Source organism: Leptonotus elevatus, chromosome 18, assembly GCF_054856555.1.
Source record: "Leptonotus elevatus isolate MCC_2025b chromosome 18, RoL_Lele_1.0, whole genome shotgun sequence".
NCBI lineage: Eukaryota > Metazoa > Chordata > Actinopteri > Syngnathiformes > Syngnathidae > Leptonotus > Leptonotus elevatus.
The window spans coordinates 11,982,701-12,008,785 of record NC_141256.1 but is presented as its reverse complement, the minus strand read 5'-3'; the positions used below and the strand labels follow the sequence as shown (position 1 = coordinate 12,008,785).

Sequence of the window (26,085 nt, the reverse complement as noted above, 5' to 3'; positions counted from 1 at the left end):
GCAAAGTAGTCGAACAACAAGGTGGCGGGTCACATCACGCGCGGCTGAGTTCGAAAGTACCACTTTAGCAAGTCCAGATGTATTAAGCCAACTCAACCTGCATGTGTGTGCGTGTACGTGCGAGTGTGCACGTGTGTCCTGGCATGATCCGAGCACGCGTTGACAGAGCACCAGCAGAACACGTCTCCACGTGCTCGCCGTCGCTCAACAGGCTAATAAAAACACGCGTTACTTCCGCTGCCTTGAACGCAAACACGTCGCCCGCTAATGACATGGCTCGCTGCCGTCTCGGCGAAGTAGACCAAGATGAACGTTCCTCACGTGTTGACGGATTTTAAATGTATTAGTCAAGATTCCCAGAACTTAACGGGGACATTTTTTTTTCACATTATCTCAGAGAAAGGCTTTTGCTATTGAAGTCCACTCACTGTTTTACTGATCCCCTACTAAAAGGTTCAATATCAAAATAGTGACTGTGGCTCTCCTTTACCATAAGCGAGGGCATTAAAGTAAATATATATATAATAACAAAAATAAAAAATAAATTAAAAAATTAAAAAAGAGCAATGATGATGACATTACCAAATGAACAATACTGAGCTCTTTTAGAATTTAAAATATATATATATATATATACGGTTACAAAAATTATTTAAAAGAAAATGTGGCACAGAAGTGGAAAAGTGAAAAACTACTAAATAGCTTGCCGTATACAGTATTTAATTGATTTATCATTCTTTTTTTTAATGCAAATGTGATTCATAGTTTGTAAAAATCACACATCAAAGGCAGCAGCTACCTATTCTGAATGTAAATAATGATACATTCAAAAAAGCAGGGAAATTTTACATGACGCATTCAATCAAACCAGGAAATTTCCAATCTCCCTCTCTGAAAAGTGATGTAGCCAAGTTGACAAAATACACCACAAAGCAATGGCAATGTAATTGATGGTGCATTCAAGAAAACCGTGAAACTTCCAATGTTGCATTTCATAAAGTTGGAAAATTTCCAATCTCCCTCTCGGAAAAGTCATGTAGCCAAGTTGACAAAATACATCACACAACAATGGTAATGTAATTGATGCTGCATTCAAGAAAAAAAGGAAACTTCCAATGTTGCATTCAATAAAGTTGAGAAATTTTCAATCTCCCACTCAGAAAAGTATGTAACCAAGTTGACAAAATACATCACACAACAATGGTAATGTAATTGATGCTGCATTCAAGAAAACCAGGAAACGTCCAATATTGCATTTAAGAAAGTTGGGAAATTTCCAATCTCCCGTCGGAGAAGTGATGAAGCCGAGTTGACAAATTCCGACATCACACAGCAATGTCCTTTATGCTGCATTCAAGAAAAATGGGAAACTTCCCATGTTGTGTCCGAGAAAGCTGGGAATTTCCTAATCTGCCACAAGAAAAAGCGCAACTGAATGCCACTCGAGATTGGAATTTGAAACCCAAGACCGGAGATGTCGCAACAACGGCGGCTTGACTGTCAGTTACGATGCATCAATGGAACTGGGACATTTCCAAACTCACAACAACAGTGCATTTTATTGCCGTTTATCCAAAATCTTGTGTTCCATCGACGCATCAAGAATCCTTCCAAGGTCAGCGTTCAAGTCTCGACTTTGAACGCATCGCCAGGGTAGGCCGCGTGGTTTCCTTTGAACTAATGATTGACTTTTAAGAAGTTTATCAACTTTAATAGCGTTGAGAAATGTTGCTGTGGGCGCACTTTGTCCACTTTTTATTGTTCCACTAAAGTGTGTTATTGGGACATTAAGGTGTCGTTCACAAACACAGTAAAAGGCTTCTCAGCAGCAACTTGAAGGTTCAACTTATGATATACTGCGCAGGCACGCTCACTGGCCAATTTATTAGGCACACCCGTGTCGTCTTATGAGATCCAATATTAAATGCTGGTCATTTTCTGATTGACACAAATATACTATATATTACAAACTGAAATCATAGAAAAACATGAAGTTAAATATTACATAAAATGAATAAAACTGATGTTATTATATAGAAAAATAGGAATAAAAATATGTTTAAAAATAAAAAAAAATCTCAACAAAAAAATTATTAAGATTTATTTTAAACATAAAATAACAGTAACAAGTACAAGTATTAAAAAAAAACCATGCAAAAAAAATATGGATACAATTAACATTAACAAATGAAATCAAAAAGGTTTAACAAATTGTATTAAACAATCAATAAAAATAAAAGACAAATATTCAAAAATGTATAATATATAATTTTTTAATTGACTCTCATTGGCTCTCAGTGGGTGTACCTAATGTTATGTCCAATGAGTTGACAGTCAAAATGGCCATCGTTGCTTCGGATTCACTCGATAATGTCATCGGTCAGAGCGTGCGTCATTGCAAGTCGAGGCTGGAACTTTCCCTGTGATAACATCTCGGATTGCGCACGCCTCTCCCCTCGCTTCCACTCACCGTCTCAATCTCAAATACGCCATCTCGACCTCACTTTATAATGGCAGCACCTATTGTGAAAGTCGGTTATGCCGCGTTCAATAAAACGGGAGTGGAACTGCATTGCGAATGAGTGCGTTTGTGTGTGGATTCCTTCAACGGTGCATTTGAGGTGACGGCAGCTCAGGAGAGAACAAAGAAGACGAGGCGAAAAAATGTGAAATAATGCAAAACATTTCTCAGCTGTCAAAAAAAATACTTTTTTTTTAAAGTTTCAAAATCTTCTTCTTCTTAAAATGATTGTTTAGTGTAAATTAAGAATGTTGAAAACAACACCGTAAATATATATATTTTTATTTATTTACTTGATTAAATATTTGACTTGAAATAAGACAAAATGAGTGTCTTTTTTTATTTTTATTAACTCATTCACTGCCATTGACGGCTTTAGACGTCAAAAATTCTTACCTATTTTTATTAGTTTAACACTTTTTCCACTTTTGTTAACAAGAGTATGAAAACCTAGAATTTTTTTTTAATTGTACATTTAGACCAGATATAAAATTTGTGATAAATTATGAGTTAACTATTGAAGTCATGTGATTAATTACAATTCAAAAATTTTATCACCTGATGACCTAAATTTTTAATAATCTTTCTTTTCTTTTTTTAAATATTTTTTTTCAAAAAAGAAAAGATTAGTAAAAAAATATATTGTTATTAATCGCATGACTTCAATAGTTAACTCATGATTAATCACAAATTTTATATCTGGTTTTATATATTTTTTCCCCCCTAGGTTTTCAATCTCTTGTTAACAAAACGGTGAAGAAATGTTAAACTAATAGAAATTGTTCAAATGAATTTTTGACGTCTATAGCCGTCAATGGCAGTAAATGAGTTAAAAACTATTTTACATACTTTACATATGTCTTTTTTTCCCAAACCTCATCTATGGCCATCTGTCCATTTAAAAAAATCAAATATGGCCCTTGAGCACAAAAAAAAAAAGAAGTTAGGATTTGTGCTATTTTATCTCTCACAACCGAGTATTATCATCTGTTGTTTTGCCAGCATTGTTGACGTATCTCGTTTTGGATGTCATTAGATTGCACATCCTTGCCGCTAATCTCCAATTGCGACTCCGAAGAATTAACACGTCAGCATTAAAGTAACATATCGCAGCACAGTCGACGCACTTTATCCACTTTTTGGTTTGCTTTGAACCATGACTTTTTGTCACCAAATATGGTTCAATTGGCGATGCATACCCAGCGTCCGCGGCGGTCCAGACGGATTAGGCCGAGAGGGAGTAGGTGACGGTTGCCTAGCAACTACAAACCCACTCAAACTCCGCCTGGCGAGCAGACGGCCCATGAATAGGCACAAGTTGCAGTCTCGACTCGCCCGGTATCATCGCACGGGATGACACACTGAACACACGCGCACTTTAAGTGTGTGTGTGTGTGTGTGTGTGTGTGTGTGTGTGTGTGTGTGTGTGTGTGTGTGTGTGTGTGTGTGTGTGTGTGTGTGTGTGTGTGTGTGTGTGTGTGTGTGTGTGTGTGTGTGTGTGTGTGTGTGTGTGCGCACTACATGTAGTAGTTCATGACAATCCAGTCATACTACGAAAAGGTTTCAGCGGGACCCCAGCCATACTTTGTGCTTTGCTGCAGGCTCTTTCCAGCCTGCTTTTTCCTATTCTGGGATGTCCTCGCTTGAACCGCGGTCGCTTGCCAGCATCTAATGAAAGAAGGCCTCCAACAGTTTATTTGAAAAAAAATTAATAAAAAAAAACACTAAGACGACTGTTTGTTCACAAATCGGTGGGAACACGGCAGCAAATTGGAGGTTTACGGTTTACTATGATCTTCTTTTTTTTCTTGGTTTCAATTGTACAAGCATTATAAAATGTTTGACTACTCACAGAGATAATATGTGACACTGCCTGAGGCATATTAATTAATGTAGTGTGTCATGTTTATTGTTGAACTTGGAGTTTTGCGGTGATAATGAGCGGCAAAATGTGAGCTGTTCCAAATGAAAATGCATTACAAACATTTCAAAACATTATATGCATTTTTATATATATATATATATATATATATATAAATAATTTTGTCTTCTGGATTATTAAAAGCTGTGGATTTTACGTTCTGTTACAACCAGATGTTATTGTGAGTTGTAATTTTGCACAAGTGGCAAAATGCTGGATGTGTAGTTTACAAGACATGTTTACAATTCCTACCAACTACTAATTATGGCATTTAAGCACAAACTATGAATGTTAAGTGTTATACGGAAGAGGATTGGGGCCAGTGAAGAGAAGAAAAAAAGGTTGTCAGGATTCTGACTTTATTATCAGCATTTTGACTTTAAAGTCAAAATTCTGACTTTAATCGCAGAATTCCGATTTTGAACTCAGAATTCTGACTTTAAAGTGAGAATTCTGACATTATTCTCAGAATTATGACTTTCTGACTTCCCCCACGATTCATAGCTTTACGTCACAAAGTCAGAATTCTCCCTTTAAAGTCAGAAATCTAAGATTAAAGTGAGAATTATCACTTTAAAGTCAGATTTCTGAGATTAAAGTAAGAATTCTCACTTTAAAGTCAGAATTCTGAGATTAAAGTCAGAATTTTCACTTTAAAGTCAGAATTCTGAGATTAAAGTCAGAATTTTCACTTTAAAGTCAGAATTCTGAGATTAAAGTCAGAATTTTCACTTTAAAGTCATTATTCTGAGATTAAAGTCAGAATCTTGCCAACCTTTATTTTCTCTTCACTGGCCCTAATCCTCTTTCCGTAATGTTAAAACCGATTTAGAATCCGAATAAATTATTGTTGTCTGAACATTTTGCACAGGAATTATTTTTGAATAAATGAAACCTTTAAACAAATGTTTGTTGGGTTTATTAGATTAAAATCATAATCATCGTGAATCACTGGGGGGAAAAAACAAGATTTTATTTTTTGGCAATATTGCCCTCTCGGGTCGAACGTGCTTGATTGTTCTTGAAGAAAAAAAATTCTCAACCGCCAAGAAAGAGAGAAAGTAGTACAAGCATCCTGCAGGAGGCGCTTTTTGCAAGAGCCTCCATTCCAACTGAAAGAGCTCATTGGCTGCAAATCCTGTTCACTTGTTTTGTCTCCATCTTTAACCAAGTTAGTATTTTGGATGTTTTTCTTTTTCATCTGTGTTTGTGTTTGCTGCTGATTGCATTAGGCCTTGGTGGAGGTCTTGCACGCCACTGGGCGCCATTCTTGGTCAACAACAGGAAACTGCTATCATTCAGCAATGAAAAACAACTAACAACAAGAGAATAACATGAGACGATGACATTGATCCAGTACATCGGGCTCAAAGGTTCTGTCGTTTTCTAAGCGGCGCTCGAGCAACTGCCGTTTTCAACAGATCCTCTTCAATATTCACCGAACCTCTTTAATCAATCAAGGATCTATACTGGATACTAAAACAAGCAGCCTCTTGAGCTTGGGTTCAAATCAACAGAGCTCAAAGGTTTTGTCATTTTCTATTCGACACTCGCGCAGTTGTGATTTTCAACTGAAACGCTTCAATTTCAAGCAATCTTCTTCTGCCGATCAATCAATCAATTGTACGTTGTCGGGAGAAGCTTCTCGACTTTGAGCTCAAATCAATAAGGATCAAAGGTTTTGTCGTTTTTCTATTCGGCGCTCAGGCAGTCGTGATTTTCAACCGATCCTCTTTAATTTATGAAGGATTGACACGGTAGATTGATGTGGACCACATAGTTATTTTTGCTTCGGATCAATAGGGCTTAAAGGGGTTATTTTCTATTCGGCGCTCGGGAAGTTCTTTTGTGACGTCAATATTCCACCAGTGTTTTCTCATTACGGTACACTGTGTACCAAATACATATAAATTAAATCCCTTGTGGTTTTGAGCCGACGATACCTCCCGTTTCCCCCCCCCCCCCCAACTTCACACATATAATTGATACACAGCCAAGACATGAGTGGCTGCATCAAACATACCGCCCACACATTGAAAATAATGCTCATTTTTGTGCTCGAGCGGCATTCCTCGACAAGCCTTTTTATCCCGCATTAACGGCAACATACTCTGCTTCCATCTGCTTAACCGAGGAGGCGGACGATGACGCATACACCTCTCATGTGGAGAGAGAGAGAGAGAGAGAGAGAGAGAGAGAGAGAGAGAGAGAGAGAGAGAGAGAGGGAGAGAGAGAGAGAGAGAGAGCAAGGAAAAGAGTGGGAGAGGAGGGCATGATGATGATCACGATGATGTCACAAGGAAAGAGGGGAGGGCTGGGGTGAGCGGGTTTTTCGGGGGTCTGGCAAGGCAACGGTAGGAATGGCAAGTGCTATCAATGCATCACAACTGTAATTATGTTACATTGCACCCACAAATTTTTTAAAAAAAAATAAAGTTGGTAGAGAACAGTCGGTGCAACTATAATAATAATAATAATAAATAATATTTATTTTAAATTAAAGGTTAAATAATATTATTTTAAATAACAATAAATGCTCATAAAATCATTTTTTTAAATTGTGTGGATAATTTTAATAATTCAATAAATTATTAAAATTTTTGCTCAATAAACCAAAAACATGCCAGCAAGTATTAGTGCAAATTAGGCCAAATACTAAATTCAATTAAATATATATATTTTTAAATTATTATTAACAAACAACTGAATTGAATATCCTGGTAAAACGATGGAAAAGCATAGCTCCACATTGTGATCGTAAGTAAATGTTAATCTAATGAAACTAATAACAGTAACAAATCTAGCCTAATATAGTCAGACAAGTGCATTTACAATTTTACTTTTTACTTACATTTTCTCTTTTTTTGTCTAAAACTTATTTTAAAGGATACAGTCTGGTAATTATTTGACTATTAAAACTAATTCATTCAAATAAAACTAACCACTGCTAGCAAGTCATAGTGCCAATAAGGGCAATTACAAAATTGCAAATTGCTCATATTGTTTTAAATAATTACACTGAACATTGTAATTATGCAAAGAAAAAGTGATTTTTGTTTTTTTGTTTAATCAAATCATATGAATTACATACAGCTAATACATTTATCTATGCAAGTAAATTATTACTGTTGTGTTTATTTAAAAAAATTGAATTTAAAATATTCCAGCAAGTATTAATATATTTAATAAATTGCAACACAATTATATATATATATTTATTTTTTTATATATATATATTTTTGAAATAATTGTACAATAAAAATATCAAATGTTGTGATTTGTGTCTTTATTTTATTGGAAGCAATTAAATAAATACAGCTCATATAAACAAATAAATCCAGTAGGATTTATTTATTTATTTGATTTTCATTTAATGTCTTAAAAATTGCAACATTTCAGGGCACACACGCTGTTTCTTAATGAGCGGTCCAACCAAACCATGAATGAGTCACCCCCGCAATCGTATCCCGTTTGCTTGCACTTACACTACTCACCTTCACTCCCTCGGTGCGTGTGTGCGTGTGTCCAGCGCCGCCTAGCGTTCAGAAACGTCCCTACACTTCACGAGCTCCCAGCTGTGTTGACGTCAAACTTTTTTTCCTTCCTCCCATACCATCCACTGGAGAAAGAGAGCAGAATGTAATGAATATGTACCGGAACGGGTGTGTTTTGAAAGTGAATATAACATAATGTGCGAGTGTAGTGCGAGGAGGTGAGAGGAGGTAATCCCCCACCATGTGAGTGGGCGGAGATGACTCAAACGGTGCCGGCCCTATAAAAGGAGCGAGCGCGCACGGCGGTAGAGTTCCGTACCAAATGTTTCGAGGCGACTGACAGCTGGCTTGGATCTCTCGAGTCTCGAGCCGAACGATGCACGACTCCGGCGGGGTGCAGCTGGCCCGGGCTCTGAAGCTCGCCGCCCTCCTCCTGCTGCTGGTGCCTCGCTTCCTGGCCGCCGCGGTGACGCTGTGGCTCCTGGACTTCCTGTGCATCCGCCGCAAGGTGCTTCTCCAGATGGGCGCGCGGCCGCGCAGCGCCGACGACGACCCGCCGCTGTGCGTGTCCGACTCCAACCGCATGTTCACCTTGGAGTCGCTGCGAGCCGTGTGGTACGGCCAGAAGCTGGACCTGCTCAAGTCTGCGCGGCTGGGACGCGCGGCGCCCAACACGGAGGTGGTGCTGGTGCCCGAGCGGCGCCCGGTGCGCATCCTGGACTGCATGCGCGGCACGCGGCCGCTGGTGCTCAACTTCGGCAGCTGCTCCTGACCGCCCTTCATGACGCGCCTGGCCGCCTTCCAGCGCGTCGTCAGCCAGTACGCGGACATCGCCGACTTCGTGGTGGTCTACATCGAGGAGGCGCACCCGGCCGACGGCTGGGTGAGCTCGGACGCCCCCTACCAGATCCTCAAGCACCGCTGCCTGGAGGACCGGCTGAGCGCCGCGCGCCTGATGCTGGCCCGGGTGCCCGGAAGCAGCGTGGTGGTGGACAACATGGACAACTCGTCCAACGCCGCCTACGGAGCCTACTTCGAGAGACTCTACATCGTGCGCGACCAGCGGGTGGTCTACCAGGGGGGCCGGGGGCCGGAGGGCTACCGGATCTCGGAGCTCAGGAAGTGGCTGGAACAGTACCGGAGGGACATGAGCGCGTGTCCGGTGCTGCAAGCCTAACCAAGGGGGAAGACCACTCCCCCCTCCCCCTTATATATATTTTTAAACTTTCTTTTTACCTGAACACACACAGAATGTTTTTCATGCGTTACAAGTGTGACGATTCCTCGAAATCAGGGGTCCTCAAACTTTCTGGGTCCAGGGAGCCCCAAATCAACTATAAGTAAAGGAATGAAAACGTTGCCTATTTGGGGAATATAAAAATCACAAGTTCACTTTTTCCAATAATGCTAAAGTTTAACATGTAAATCCTGCAGGACCTCCTCTATCCAGCCTGTTTTCCATGTTTCCCTCCTCCAACACACCTGAATCAAACAATCTGAATCGTTATTGCAGAACTTGCCGATGAGCTAATCATTTGCTTCAGATGTGTTGGAGGAGGGAGAAATCGAAACCAGGCTTGATAGGGGCTTTTGAGGTCCAGACTTGGGCACCCCGGATCTAAATGATGAAAAATACAAATACTGTACCGGGGTAACAAATTTTAATCTTACAAGAATAACATTTTATTTTTCCACATATTCAAATCAAAGTTGAACAAGTGATAAAAGTCACATTTTAACATTCCTAAACACCGTACAACCTTACTCGGGCAATAGTGCGCCTTTTATTCAGGAAAAGAAGACTTTGCTGTCTAATCAAATAGAACTATTATTATTTTGTTCGAGAAAAATATTTCTGTAAAAATACACAAAACTAACAAAAAACACCCCGACCATTTCCATGCCGGGAAATCAGTTTTAAAGTGTTTATTTAACTTTCAAAGCAGACCTAGTGAGCTTCTTCTTTTTTTTTTTATTATCATTACGCAACAATTGACTGCAAATGATTCTGCAGCCCCTTAAGGTCCATCTCACAGACCACCGGGAATCCGGGGACCACAGTTTGAGAACCGCTGCTCTAAATGACTATTATTCACTTGATGTTGGGTTCCAGGTGGCACCCTGGGGTGTCTGCGTGAAGTTCAGTTCTCCAACGGCCCAGCCACAGAACCGACACTGATATTTGTGACACCCCAGTGGGCTTGCGGGTGACTGCCCCCCACCCCCGTGGGTGCCAGGACGACGGAAGGGTACATTACGACGTGACGTTGCGCTGTGTGATTGAACGAGCTTTTTTTTTTTGTATAAAATAAATGAGGGACACTCTGTTGGAGTGATGACATAATGATGCAGTTTTTCCTGTTTCTTAATGTTGGTGTGTCAACATGAGGTTAGATAAGAGGTGTGTGTGCGTTATTAACGTATAACCACATATGCAAATATACACACACACATACATGTTAATGTACATTTATATGGATGTATATAGAGTACATATAATTGATGCGAGTTTAAGTCCTGCCAGCTCAAGGGTAAATTCCATATGAAATTCATTCAAAATTGATAGCTCATTGAAAGTGAAACAGCACGCATTAAAGCGTGATATTCCCTTAATGGCGGATTGTGTAACGTTTGTCGAGCGCTGTTCATTAACATTTTGAAGACTGTACATTATATGACACAAGCACGCACAGAGGATTAGCGATTACCGAGCGCTATGATGCACACAGGTCCCAAGTGGTTTGGTTTTCAAAGGCCCTCACCTCCATATTGGATATTTCTCTGCTCCCTTGCTGTTGCGACTTTTGACCCGTCACATCTGGGCCTGGGCACAAAAAACGAACAATAATAATAGAGAAGACAAACATTCACACATACATGCAATTTATCCTAACGCCTGCAGATACAAAAATCAATGATAAAAAAATTATCTGGGTAACATAAGAGCGGACAGACCGATAAACAATTGTTAATGTTGCTCTTGTTTACTGTTGCATTTAAAGCACCACTAAGGGCTCCAAATAAAGTTGTCGCGTGACATTTACGTTCAAGCAAGTTCAATAAAATTGTTAGATAACCAGTCATAAATATATATATATATTTTTTACTCCATTTTATAAATTCTTATGAAATTACCGAGTATGAAACTTTATTGTACATTTAGGACAGAATTTGCGGTTAATCGTGAGTTAAACGACAGAAGTCATGCGATTAATTACGATTAAAAAATTGAATCGCCTGACGCCTGATTTAACTTTCATTACTAATAATTTTACTACATTAGTGTTACGATGACAACAGTTTGACGAATCAACGCGATTTATGCTATTTAAATTTGAAAAATATTGTTATGTGTCGATGTTTCATTCCCAAATAACAAGACGAAAATGATCATTATCACAATGGACACACACAAAAATCACACATTTCAGAATTAATAAAGAAAAAGCTTTTTATGATGGATTGGTTCAAATCTGTTTCGCTACAATGCCAGCAGCTCAATTCCTAGTCTGCTTGCACCCTTTTAAACAACACCATTTTGAGTTGACCTTTGACATGTTGTCTGCACCCTGCAGAAAGTTCACCAGAGTTTGGAAATATAGTTCCATAAATCCATAAACACAGGTGAAAATTAACAAAATGCTTGTGAAAGAGCAAACAAAAGACTGAAGTTTGCTGTCTTATTAGTTTTCAGGTCACTTGGCTGAAGACTGCAGCGATGAAAGAAGGTGTTGAAATTGAAGTGTGACATTGTGATTTCCTAGGAAGAGTTGAAGTGATCATTTGGAAATGTAAAAACACTTGCAGAGACATCAAAATAGTGTCGCATATTGATTAAAAATATATATATTTTTGTACCTTGTGAGAAATCATTTACATTTAACCATAACATATGATGGAAGTCTGATTTTTATATGGAATTATAACTTATTTCTGTATTTTAAAAAAACAACAACTGTTGAATATTTGATATTTGAAAATTTCATATATCTTTGAATTCAGCCTGCCTGTTTTGCTTGGCGCTGCTGTATTGTTTTCATTGTGGACACCACTGGAACAATTTTCCTTGTGAATGAATATATCAAATTTAGTGATTATGTAATGGATTAAACTGACTAATTTGAAACTCTAGAAAATAAATACTGTGTGTTTAAAAAAAAGAAAGAAAAAGCATGCGATTCTTGTCAGCAGATTTTTCAAACTTAATTTTAATTGAATTTGTATGGTTATTAATTAAACTGACAAGGCAGTTACACAAAAGGGGGGCATTTTTTCCCCAAGTATCAGACAACTCAATGATTTTATTTCTGAGTAAAAAACAAAAACATTTTTTTATTCTTATGATTATTTTCCGGTGTAGTTAAACACACTGCTCCTGATGTATGAAAGAAATGTAATGGAGCGGTTAATTAATAATAGATGTGAAAAAGCAATAAGCACCTAATGCATGCAATAATAATGTGATGCAGAGAGCGAAAAGGCATTATTTATATAGTGTAGAAACATTGCACGACACCTCAATATAAGTTTGAAAACATAGCATGACAATTCTGCATAGGCACAAACTACTTCTGCATTATGACCCGTGACGCCAAACTTCCAACATCGATAGGATAGAAACTGTGTGCGTGAGAAAAGGAGGCGGATCACCTCGGCAGGGCATCTGTGTCCCGGTTGCCGTGGCGACCCGGTTGCCATGAGATCCATTTTATATGGAGAGTTCTGTCTGCTGGTGCAGATGTCACCGGGCACCGCTCTCAATAACAAGACCGCCTGTCATAAGCAAACAGCAGACACATTAGGGGGAGACGTAAAAAATAAAAAAATAATAAAAAGAGGGAGCACCAACTGTATAGTCAGGTGACTTCGTGGACTTTTTGTTTAAATGCAAAAAATAAAATAAATAATAAATAGAGCTCGACGCACTGTGTGGCACTCATGAATGGAACCAGATGATTCAGGTTGGCTGTATCCTCCTCCTCCTCCTCCTCCTCCTCCTCCTCCTCCTCCTCCTCCTCCTCCTCCTCCTCCTCCTTCACATGACGCAAGTCTGAGCGCGTCTGACGCGTGTCTCTGCCCCTGCATCCGCTCATTTTTCCAGTTGTTAATAACCTGTGCGTGAGGTATGGAAATGTGTTTACTCGCTGCTCACCTGCAGCCTCCATGCTCCCACCTGTGTTGCGCTCGCCTCCAGTCAACACGACGACGCTAAAAGACACACAGTAGCATATGGCAGCGTCTTATTTGAAGGAAGCATTTATAGTTTGTGTAAAAAGAGCAGTTGAATGATTGGCTTCTTTTTTATTTATTTTTTACTTCGATGTTTCTATGGGAACTTTAATCAGTTTTCTATGAGGTGAAAAACACGGCCTTTATATAAGTGGATGAGCAGTTGTTTACGTGTGACATAACTCGCATTAGAAGGCAGTCAGTGGGGTCAAAACCTCCACAAGGGCTAACCTATTCAAGTCCGAATCAACAAAGTCATATGTATGTATTTATCTATTTATTTATTTGAAAAGGGCATTTATTTTTTAAAGTGTTAAGGTTGCGCGAGCTAGCTGTAACACTCACACATGAGCACTTCTTTTTAGCAGGTAAACCGGCCCAAAACGTTTTAACATTGAAATGTTTTAATGGTGCTAAGATCACCCTAGAATGAAATGAGCATTTATTTGAAAAAGGTATTTTTTCCTTTACATTAACAATTCCTATTTGCAGGCAAAAAAAAAAAAAGGAGACATCTGCAGGAAAGTGGAGAACACACCTGGTGATCGATGGAGAATACAGTGATTTTAGATGCCGCACTTTTTTTTAACTAGATATTTTTAAAAAATATATGGCTAATGTGGATTTTTTAACTGAACAATTAATGGTTAAACAAAATCAGTATTTGTTTTCCTTTTATTATGGTATACTGTACTGCATAACAAACATTAGAATAAAAAAAAAACATGTATCGACAGTATACCGAATATAGTTTATATAATTAACTCATTCACTGCCATTGACGGCTATAGACGTAAAAAATTCATTTGAACTATTTGTATTAGTTTTTTCCCCCACTTTTGTTAACACGAGTATGAAAACCTAGAATTTTTTTATTGTACATTTAGAACAGATATAACATTTGTGAGATTAATCGTGAGGTAACTAGTGAAGTCATGCAATTAATTATGAAACATTTAAAACATTTACATTATTATTATAGGTTACTTTTTTTTTTTAAATTGTAATTAATCACATGACTTCAATAGTTAACGATTAATCACAAATTTTGTACAAATGTACAAAAAAAATTCTAGGTTTTCATACTCTTGTTAACAAAAGTGGACAAAATTTAACTTTTTTAACTTTTTTCACACATGGTTTACAACAAAAGCTACATTTAATGGACAACTGAATGCCTCCAACATTGTGGGAAGAGTTCGCCTGGAAGAAGACTCACATGGCTCAAGCTCGGTACGCACAACGTGGAAACGCCGACGTTTCCAGACCCCACAAAGACTTTTGCTCTAGTTAACGTTTGATGGCTTTTGGAGTGTCCAAACCAGGCAAAGTTGCAGACAGCAAGGTTGATTTATAACACCAGAGCCATCCGAGTCATCCAATGAGTTCTTTAGAAAAAAATGTCGGATGAGTGATTATACTGGATGTAAGAGCTTCTGTCTTTGGCCAGCGTGTCGGCTTTTTCCCCTCTTCTCAACATCGCTGTGAGGCTTCTCTCTCCAAACTCCGGAGGTGCTTTAAGCCACGTTCTCAATCATACAAGACTTTTACTGGCCTCAAACATGCGATCCCCTTGGTGGCGGATAAAAGGCGCTCAACCCTTTTGGTGATTTGTTCCCAGTTGGAGTCATGTTTGGGATGGCGTTGTAGATCTTATCTTTTGAGTCACAAGTGTTTTCAGATGCCACGTGTTACACACACTGTTAAAATATGACAAACCTGGAGGCGTGCAAGAGCGGTCAACCTCTGAAGTGAAAACGCGCCACGTGGTGTCGTTTGGAGATTTGAGAGAAAAAAAAGTCTAATGTCATATTCTGGTCAATGCTCCAGAACAACCACAATAATAATCCTAAATCTGTTTTTTTTTTCTTTCTTTCCTTCTATCCTTGTGGCTTTTTCTCGTGCTCATGTAGTGAAACCTCCAAAGTCAAACACCCCAAATATGGTACAAGTTAGAGTTAAAGGTAATAGTAAAGCTTTTTCCCTTTAACCCTAACCCGTCAATGGCGGTGAATGAGTTAAAAAAAAAATTAAATCGTGTTTTTTTTGGTTGTATCATCACACAAAAAAGACAACTTGAAAATGCATTTTTAAATAAAAAAATATTTATATATTTAAAAAAAAAAATGCAGCTACATGCTAGTGCAGTGGAGCTGCCAAAGTATAGCGTTGAAAACAGGAAAACAATTCTGGAAAATATACAGCACAAAACTTCAGCACAGTGAGTATTTGAAGAATAAACTGGCCTGCAGCCATTTTTATACCACATTTTATCCAATAATGGCCTTTTCACACTGCACTCAGCAACGTGCTATCGCCATTTCTATACCACATTTTATCAAATAATGGCCTTTTCACACTGCACTCAGCAACGTGCTATCGCCGAATCCATTCATTGTGAGTGTATGTGACGGAATGCCGTGCCGTGCAACACACCCTCAAAATTAAAAAAATTCCCTTCGTGAACCGTGTCACAGTGACGTCAAAAGGCGCCAGCGGATAGCAATATAGCAACCAGCGGGAAAATCTATGTTATTTCCGAAATCTCAATCAAACCCAATCACCTATCCCATTTTGGACCAACTATGTGAAAATCGATAGTGGTAGCGAAGGCAATTTAAGGACAGAACAGCTAAGGCCCAAGAAGCTTAGACAAAATTGTACTGCATGACTATCAATCCAATGTAAGAGGATAATTCGATCAGGGTAAGACACGATTATCTCATTGCGAGTGATGGCTTGATCTTATCTTAAGTTGCTGTAGCTACGTGCTAGCTCTCTCCCACCGGGGTAGAAAAATCGATAAGACAATATGACGCCATCGAGGGAGTTGTATTAATGCGGCTTGACCTCAAATTTGGCCGCCACGCTCCAATTAAAGAAAGGCTCGCCTGTTAGGGGGGTAAAAAACATCACGTTGGGGTGGAGCGTGTGACCTTTTATGGACACCACTCGGGATAAATCACTCGCATTCCTGCTCCATTTTGGTTTGTTTTTGTGTTGACACACTCAGCTCAATTGTATCTTGTTTTTTTGCACTGTGAGAAGACCAGCGTTTATATTCTTAAAATGCAAAAAGAAAATATGTCTGATTGACTTATTCATTTTAAGATTATTTTATCTTTAAAATATAGATATGTATTGTTGCTGAAAGGTCCCTAATAAATAAAAGAAAGCAGAATATTAATAGATTTTCAAATGGATCAATTTGATCCAGAACATAAATTTCAGATATAATAATTCCCACTATATTTCTTAATTGTCTCACACGTGCATACACACGCGAGATCCACTGTTATTTATTTATTATTAATATAAACCCTACTGTAATGCCACAGGTAAAATTAAAACAATGTTCATTAAAAAAAATTTTTTTTAAATAAAATATATTTATTAAAATAAAAAAGAGCTTATTCAAAAACCATCTGCTGGATTTGTTCTTTTCCCCAACATATTTGACTTTATATAGTATGGTAAAAAAAAAGAAAAAAGGAAAAACTATTAATACAGGGTCCTGTGGCACGAGAATGGAGCTCAGTGGCCAGCAAATTATATATATATTTTTTAATACGATTGTTTTTCTATTTAAATTCCTCAAAAAAAATCATGATGAAATACACAAATAAGCCTTTACAAATCTGAATATTAGGGGATAAAATACCAATTAAATTGACGGAAAACACACAATTGGGCAAAAATTAGGGATAAGCGAGTAACGATAAAAGGTATCAGGAGAAATGCTATATTGGGATATAGGTCTTTATGTAAAATTATCTGTGATTGTTTTTTGGGGGAAATGTTATGTATCAAAAGTATTTGCAGTATCGGTACTTAATTTAGGTATCGGTGACTACTCAAGAGGCGAATATTCGTACTGCTATATCTGAAAAAAAAAAAGTGGTAACGAACATCTCTAGCAAAAAATATTAGGGTGCCATTTTAAATGTGATTTTTAAGGATATTTATTTCGATATTAACCGGAATAAAGACGTTTGAAAGTGTGTCACACAGAAGTGATGTCATCTAGCAGCAGATGATGTCGGTCCTACGCGACAAATTTGCCTTCTTGAGTTTTGGCTCCAATGGCTCGGCTCGCCTGCTTTTTCATTTAACTCAGCCGAAATGCAACACTAGGTAATTTAAAAAAAAACTTTTTTTCATTTTATCATTGTGTTTATTAAATATTGCACACAAGTAATACACATTAAAACTAAACTAAAGTAAAACTAATTATTAAAAAAAAACAAAAAAAACTGAAGCAGAATCACCCTAAAACCTAATTAACTCATTCACTGCCATTGACGGCTACAGACGTCAAAAATTCATTTGAACTATTTGTATTAGTTTAACATTTTTTTCCCACTTTTGTTCAGAGTATGACAACCTAGTATATTTTGGGGTTTACATTTAGAAAATGTAAAATGTGTGATTAATGCTATTGAAGTCATGCAATTAATTACAATAAAAAAAATTGTAATCACCTGATGCGTGGAAAAAAATGTTAAACTAATAGAAATAGTGCAAATGAATTTTTGACGTCTATACCCATCAATGGCAGTGAATGAGTTAAAACTAACTAATAAAAAAAACCTCAAAACTATAATAACCCTAAATTTCGAGGCAATAACTGGTTAAACGATTTCTTAAGTACACAAACATTGTCATTAGGAAATGAGATGAACATAATTTCATAATTCTAATAACTTAAAATATTCTGAATTGTCTTAAAGTGCAATAAGTCAGATCTTTCATAAATTTAAGAGAATACTTTTCAATTTGGGTGAACAGTAAATTTCAAGAAAACAGTAAGATACAAAAAAAAAAATCTATTTTCTTAAGAATGTATGGGGGAAAAAAGATATATCAATTCATGGTTTTATGAGTCGATATTGGGCTCGAAAAGGAAAATTCTATATCGATTATTCGATTTTTTTTAAACCCAACCATAGCTGACGGTGGATTCAGACTTCTCGATAAATTCACAAATGTCATAAACCGAGGAACCACTGTATAATACGCCTTGAGATGGAAAACACATCTGTCGACATCAACTCGTTCACCCTTGTTCGCCCTTGCGGATTATGACAAAACCCTCTCGCCTGAACATCCCTCTCGCAAAAGGTCATCTCCGGGACATTGTGCATATTGCTTTTTTGTTCATCCGAGTAGACCCCCCCCTTCACGCCACCGTGTCTGTCTCCTCCCGTCAATCACTGCTGCTTCTCCTCTCCTGCACTTGACGCCCTGCAAGTGCATCTCGGCCTCGCGGCCCCAGACGGTCAGGTGAGGTTGAGGCGTCTATGCCGCGTCGCCTCAGAGTGCTTAAGCATGTGCGTGTGTGCTTTGACTGACTGCACTATACAGACGTGCGCGTGTGGGTCCCCAGGTGCTCTTGATACGCTTGTGTTCCAGACAGTCAAGTCAGAGGAGCATTGTGCTTGAAGCCAGCTTCCAACATATTCATTATTGCTGAAGACTAAGAGGTCCTCCGCTGCTTTATGTCCTCAATGTATTTACACACACGCATCATAAATGGGCTGCAACAATAAGTACGGCTGCACATTGAGATCCGATGTCAAAGCAGTGGCCTCATTTTATCTGTCAAAAGTTAAAAAAAATTACTGAAAAAAATTACATTTAAATCATTGGGAACATTTAGTGCAAAAATGATTTAAAGAATGGGTGTGCCTAGGATTAAAACAATTACATTTTAATATGTCAAATTAAAAATACAATAAAAAAAAAACGTCGTGTGATTTCTTTATTATTGTAATCCCTTTATAGTAACTATGCCGAGCAAAAAAAAAAAAAGTGTTTGGATAAATATGTGCAATATGAATTCACATGTATAACGGAATGTACTGTATGGTGTTCCACAGGGTTAATTCTGGGGCCTCTGCTGTTTTCATTGTATCCTGCTGCCCCTGGGTTCCATCTTACACTCTAAAAAATGTTGGGTCAAAAATGGTCATTTTGTATCAAACAATCCGGTCCATTTTTGATCCATAATTGGGTTATCACTTAATTTTTCACTAAAAAAGGGTTCGGTACCTCCAACAAGATTAAAAACAACTGTTTTAGGGTGTCGAACTTTGGAGCTAGCACTGATTGTTGCTCTATTTTATCTGCCTTTACAAAGATAGCTCTTTCACTTGGAGATGTGTACCTAATAAAGTGTCCCATGAGTGAACTTTGCGTTACCTGGCCTTGATTTACATGATCTGAGGAAGAGTCACTAGATGTCCCATCTGGTCATGCAAAACCGTGTGGAGGTCAACACTTGAAAAGGTTCCGTTTTGTCGTAGCTCCGCTGGGAATTAAAAACAAAAAAAAAACAGCCTGGGTCTCAGATTCCCATAATAATCGCTTGTTATTTTGCAGAGGAACAGGATGTCTTACCTTTAGGTCCGCGTCGTCATCTTAAGCCCTCTATTGTTTGGGTGCGAGGGGGATATTTGTTCACACTGCTGCCATTCCGGATTCAACACCTGAGGGGTGGGGTTCGCTATTTAAGCTAGTCGCTAAGTAACCTGAACACAGAAATAGCGAAATGCTGACAATAATGTTTCTGGTGTTTATGAAGTCGACCATTTCTTGTAAAGAACAGGAAGCTATCAATAAACCTAATTGACAACAACCGGCATGAGTATTGTCAGCAATCTGCTATTTCCAAGCGGTCTTGAATGAAGCATAATCATCCTCGATTTGTCTATTTCTTCTCACAGCACTCGCAAGCCACTTTCCAGGGAATTGTGGTTTAATTTCCTTTGACGATCCCCAGAGTAGGGTTAAGGGGGATTTCAAAGAAAATGTTTTGGCTTTTTGAGACATGACACAGCATGTCTGCGAGACTTCCAGAACCAGCCGGCTGGCAGTCAGGTTACCTGAGGCCACAGCGGTTGCATTGTGCTGGCTCCTCAGAGACACATCCTGGCCGGTAAACTGAATCCCAACCGCACAAATGGAGATGACGGCTTTTAATCTTCATCCCGTCATCGGGCTTCTCTTCCCCAGAGCCGGGTTCTGCTTTGATGCCATGAACAGCGGAGGATTCATGAGCAGCACAATTGAAGACTTCTGCGGGTTGTGAAAACACTAGAGTGTAGGGGTGTGCCCCCCCCCCCCAAATTTTTTTTTTGATTCTCATAAGAATCGCGATTCTCATTTAGTATGATTCAGAATCGATTTTAAATGCCCCGAAATCTATTTTATTTGTTCGTTTGTGTGTGCCTTTATTGGGAGCGCTGTACATGTTGTACCCGATTTGGCCACTTAGGGGCAGTGTGGTTCCACGCGGTCTGATACACTGTTAAGTTGTAGCCACATTAGAGAGTAGAAAGAAAAAGTCACGATCGAGTTATTCCAATAAAAGTTGTTTTTTTGCAGTGTGATGCCGTTCTTTTGGGTGATAAAAGTGCCGCGAGTAGCGCGCTAATTAGCATCAGCGAGTCAGACTGGAGTAGATCATTACGATTCCTCGAACATCTATAAATTGAAGCAAAAATCATTGCCAATCAAATCATTTTGAATCCAATATCGTTCTTAGTCGAAAATCGAGTCTGAATCGAATCGCACAGCCACAAATTGGAATCAAATCGTTAGGCATTCAAAGATTCCCACCCCTACTAGAGTGTTTTTAAAATGACGCTTCTAAGGAGAGAAAAATAGCAACGCCAAAGGGGCTTCATGCAACACATGTCTGAAATAGTACCAATTATGCAACCAGCGATAAGTAAACATGGGCAGCCAGAAAATGTTAGCACTGGCTTGTACAGACAGAGCTGCCTGTTATCTGGCACGGTTGAGGACTACTTTCAAAAGGAGCAGAGCAAATCGTCTTCTTTTAAGCTAGCTCAGGGCATTGGATCGTTCTTAACTGGACTGCTCTGGCTGTCTTAGAAGACGTTTCGCCTCTCATCCGAGAAGGCTTCAATCAGCTTGGTTAGGGCTGACCTTGGTGTGGGGAAACCCAATCATGCTCCAAGTCGGAGGCACGCCCCACCACCAAAAATGGCATCATTCTTTTGGGATGCAAAACGACAATTTTTAAGAGAGCCTAAGTCGTTAGGTGGAAACTCTGGCATAGACTCCTGTTTCCCTGAAGGCCAATTCGGCTGGACGCAACGCGTATATAGCACGCCGACTGAAAAATGAACTTAAAGTACTGCTGATGGTTGTATATAGTATTCACATGATGTCATGTGCCCCACACTGTGTGCCATTCACGGGTCCATGGAATGTTGAATGGGAACGGACAAAGAAGAAATTAAATCACAAAATTTCCAACCGACAAAGTCCACCAAAGCGTGTTCTGATATATGTGAGCCGCTAGCCGTGGCTAGCTCTGGCTCAAGATGGATCTGGTGGTCAGGATGTTTGATTTTGAGATCTTTCAAAATACCCTCCTTAAGGTCTCTTATTTTCCTTTCCCAGCAGCCCAAAAGTTGAAATTGTTGTTAAAGTGTAGGAAAATAAGTGATGAATCAACAATTTTGTTTTTGTTGTAACATGCTAGCGCTAGTAGCTAGCGTGGTCGGGAAATTAGCCAACTTGGTTTAAAAACAATCAAAGATTCTGCACCTCAAATTCAAAAACGATAAATGCACATAGCAACCCAAAAAAATTTAAAGTACAGAAGACGCAAGAATGTCCGTGTTTTGGCAGCATACGTGATGTTGCCATGTAGTCCGGTACGGGCAGGAACATCAGCAAATGTTTGTAATCCAATCGCTTCCTCTAATTAAACGTTTCAACGTGTACCGCTGCAAGGAGTGTTGAGCTAAATCTTCTGCATACGTCTTGCTTACACAAGTAATGTTAGAGGAAGCTGGGGGTGACATTCATCAATAACAAAAGAACATTCAGTGTAAACACAATAAAAACTGGGGCTGTGCCAAAAAATCGATTCTCATTTAGTACGATTCAGAATCGATTTTAAATGTCCCAAAAATCTATTTTATTTAAATTATTTTATACAGTTTTGCCCTTGTTTGTGTGTGCCTTTATTGGGAGCACTGGTCATGTTGTACACGATTTGGCCACTTAGGGGCAGTGTGGTTCCGCTCGTTCTGATACACTGTTAAGTTGTAGCCACACAGAAGCAAAAAGTCATGATCAAGTTATTCCAATAAAAGGTTGGTTTTTTTTGCAGTGTAGGATGCTAAGATGCTTCTCTGTATACATTCCTGAAGCGTTTTGTAAGAAGAGTGATAAAAGTGCCACGAGTAGCGCGCTAATTAGCATTAGCGAGTCAGACTGGAGTAGATCAAGACAATTCTTTGCATATCTATAAATTGAAGCAGAAATCATTGTCAATCAAATATTTTTTTTAATCTAAAATCGTTCTGAATCGAATCGCAGACCCAAAAATCTGAACCGAATTGAATCGTGAGACAGTCAAAGCCATGTCATGCTCTCTGTAAAGGAAGACGGCCTCATTGAAGGATCCTGTCCAGACAGACGAGGTCTGATTCCCAAGCCAGGTGCTTTGATGCAGCCCAGTGTCAGACATGAAATAAATAGAAGTGTGGCTCGCACCCAAGCACACTCTGGGAGCATCAATTGCAAGATACGATTTAAGTGATGTCCTATTTCGTGCGGGTTGCTGCAAAAATAAGAGATGAAGATCTGTTTTAGGTCGGAAAGGACAATCACAATCCTGTAACCTGGTTTCCAAGAATCAGGACAGTCTGATCCCAAAATAACTGAACCTGAGATTTATTTTTGTGGCTTTCAGGAGAACGAATGGGTGGAGTTTGACAGCACAGTCTGTTGACTGATCGATGACTGATTTACTTTTGGAATTGGAACAGGAAGAAGACCGAGTTTCTTGAAAGAAATAACACCAAGCTGAATGTCTATCATTGCCGTCCTTGATATTTTGTCCAGGGTCTTTGTCGAATTCATTGGTGGCTTGCTCTGTCACGCTATTTACATGGCTGACATCCTCGAAGATGGTCACCATTCACCTGTTGGTCTAGTGAAGGGGTCAGCATTGTTTACTGTCAAAAGCCCCCAAAAATAATAAATAAATAAATATGCTTGGAGCTAGAAAATATTTGAACATTGTGATGGCCGAAAGTGTGTTAGGGTGAGTTTAATGTACTGAAGGCCGAAGAGCTAATTAGAGCTGCACCGTAACGGAAAATATGCAGCATCCATTTCATTTTCTTCTACCTTTCGTCTTGTGTATTTGGATTTTTGTTGTTGTTGTAATTTTTCATACTTTTTTAGACATTTCTGCCTATCTGTCAAATTTCTGACATTCTTGGCAATTTTATGGACATTATGTTAATTTTCTGCCTTTCCTTCCTTTTTTGGGTCTTTTGTGCTTTATCAATTTTCTGACATTTTTGGCAATTTTGTGGACATGTTATGGTAATTTTCAGGATTTTTTTCTTTTGTTTTCGGACATTTTATAATTATTTATTGCCGGGGGGTTTTCAGAGTTTAAAAAAATAAATGTTCGCAATTTCACAGGCATTTTATGGGAATTTTCTGCTTTTCCTCTTCCTTTTTGGGCATTATGTAATCACTTTTTGGAAATTTCTCGGTAATTAAAAAAAAAACTTCCTTTTGACTCTTCCTGACAACTTAAAAATTTGAACTCTGACATTTTTTTAATATTTATTTATATTTTTAAAAATATTAATTTATTTTATTTAATCATTAATTCATTTAAATAATATTTTACCTAAAAACTAAAAATAATTAAAAAAAATATATATAAATTTCCACTTTTTTTAATGTTTTATTTTTAGAGCTCCACAGGGAGCCACAAGAGAGGGACTAAAGAGCCTCATGTGGCTCCAGAGCGTCAGGTTGGAGACCCCTGGTCGAGTGTGTGTGCAAACGCAACAAAGTTGCAGCTCCTTGGGCACAACATCCACATTTATGGCCGTAAAGACAGCCTTCAAGTGCAAGGCCCATTTATCTTTGGGTAGATTCATTAGGTCAACCAAACTAAAAGCGGTAATCACAACCCTTTTCAGGTGACCTTCCGTCATAATCCTTTTTTTTCTTTCCTACAAATAGGTGTGACATCTGTGCCGTTTGTTGAATAGATGTGATAGCTGATAAAGGTAAAAGGCTTGCAAAATAATCAGATTTGAATTGGGTGTGAATCACTACTCAAGTATGTGCCCACTAACTCAGGAAAAATGGCTGATGGGGACAACACACACTTCTGAGTGCTCGCTGTGCTGCTCCGAGGCCGTGCGAAGTGGGTGGAATTACCCCCCCCCCCTCAAAAGTATCTGTTTTTCTTATGTACAGTATGACACGATATTCCATTATATATACTGTATTTTTTCACAAGTTACACTGGCACCTACTGGTCTGGCAAGCAAGTTACAACAACAGACGTGCAGAGCGCAGACCCTCGAGCACAACATCCCCATTACAGTGGCCATCGAAAGAATCTTCAAGTGGAGGCCTATTATCTTCAGGTAGACTGATTAGGTTGCCCGCTTAAGTAGACTGATGAGTCACAGTCTCATTACCAGTCTACCACTTGATCACTTGTTATGATTCAAGGTAAAGTAACACACTGATATGAAAGCTTTTTCTTTAAAACCTGAATGCACAGGAGATGAACATTGAAAAACGTTCTTTCTTTTTTTTTTTGGAGCCTTGTTTCCATAGCGATAGGGTCTGACATCTATGGTCGTGACGTGCTATTTTTTAGTTGCTAGGACGAGGGATAAGGGGAGCGGAGGGGGTTTAACACGGGCATAGTGTACCACAAGTCAAAAGACGCTGTGAGAGCAGCTTGATCAAAACAAAAGCACACCACATTTATTAAAGTTTAGTGCTTTGACTGTGGGCACCAACCATGAACACGAGTGACCTTACGTTAAAAGATGAGAATGCAGGAGACTGGCATATTTGGCGCTCAATGACGTACCATGCCCGTTGCCCAGAAGATTATTTCCCTGGTTAATTCTTGCAACAATGTGTTGATAATCAAGAAAATCGGTTTTCTGATGGGATATTTAAGAATGTCATGGGCTGGCTTCCAGACAAGTCAATTAGTAAAAGTAGAAACATTTTTTGCTCGTTTAACAAAGTACGTTGGACTAAATACTAATTGAAGGTGACTGTGTGAGAAAAATTGATTTGCTTATCCCTCTCTGCGGTGACTCCAAAGTGGAAATTTCCACATGTTCGCCTGCGGATCCCAGCAGGGGTACCAGCGTAGGCAGCAGGCGGGCGCCAACACTCCTTGTTGTCCGTGAAAGGAACGTGAAGAACACAAACGACCTTGGAGGAGCCAATCGAGAGACTATGAATGGCTGAGGACAGGCAGCAAATAGCAACTCCTTGAAACAGTGTCAAAGACAATCTAGTCTAGAGCTCATTATTAATGTTCTGTCAAGGGACTTATACCACAATTTTCCTGCTTCGTCGTTAAAAAGCTGAAACGCGAGAGCACATGCGGAATTTAAAACAAGCTTGAAAGCATTGAGGACACGGTGGAATTAGTGAGCTTATTTAGTACAAACTAAATAAAAATAAAAGTAGCAAGTACAGTATCTAGAGCTAGCTTCGATAGGTAGCAATAAGTGGACAGATACAATGAGATATGTAAAGACAGGTGAAAGAAGCTAGCTTGTTCGCTACGTGTAATTAGAGCTAGCAACATACTGTAATGCTAATGACTAAAAGCACTAAGTACCTATAGATAGCTGGATGTACTGGTAGTAGACTCAACTTTACAAGTAAAGCTAGCAAATTTTACTGCAACCAAGTAGAACAAGTACATAACGCAACAGGTAAATGACGCTAGCTACTGAAGACACGATGCAACATGTGCATCCAGAAAGCCTAATTAGAGCTGGGATAGGTAGCAATTTGTTAGCAGGAAGCTACCAAGTAGAAATCTAGCAACGTGGGGAATCTACTGTAAATCAGTTTTGTGA

At 38.8% G+C, this 26,085-nt stretch overlaps 1 protein-coding gene and 1 long non-coding RNA gene across 2 annotated transcripts; one reads left to right on the top strand and one right to left on the bottom strand.

Moving 5' to 3' along the window:
- The first annotated feature begins 8,218 nt into the window (after window positions 1-8,218).
- LOC147158626 (thyroxine 5-deiodinase-like) lies at window positions 8,219-10,280 on the top strand. The gene has a single exon (XM_086061388.1). It carries the CDS (start codon window positions 8,313-8,315, stop codon window positions 9,111-9,113), a length of 801 nt encoding a protein of 266 aa, XP_085917514.1. The 5' UTR covers window positions 8,219-8,312; the 3' UTR covers window positions 9,114-10,280.
- A 2,705-nt stretch (window positions 10,281-12,985) lies between these two features.
- LOC147158625 (uncharacterized) lies at window positions 12,986-23,763 on the bottom strand. Its single transcript, XR_015090834.1, has 3 exons — window positions 19,565-23,763; window positions 19,367-19,475; window positions 12,986-13,144 (listed from the first exon to the last, which is right to left on the bottom strand). It is a non-coding gene; the product is annotated as an uncharacterized LOC147158625 (long non-coding RNA).
- Between the last annotated feature and the right edge of the window lie 2,322 nt (window positions 23,764-26,085).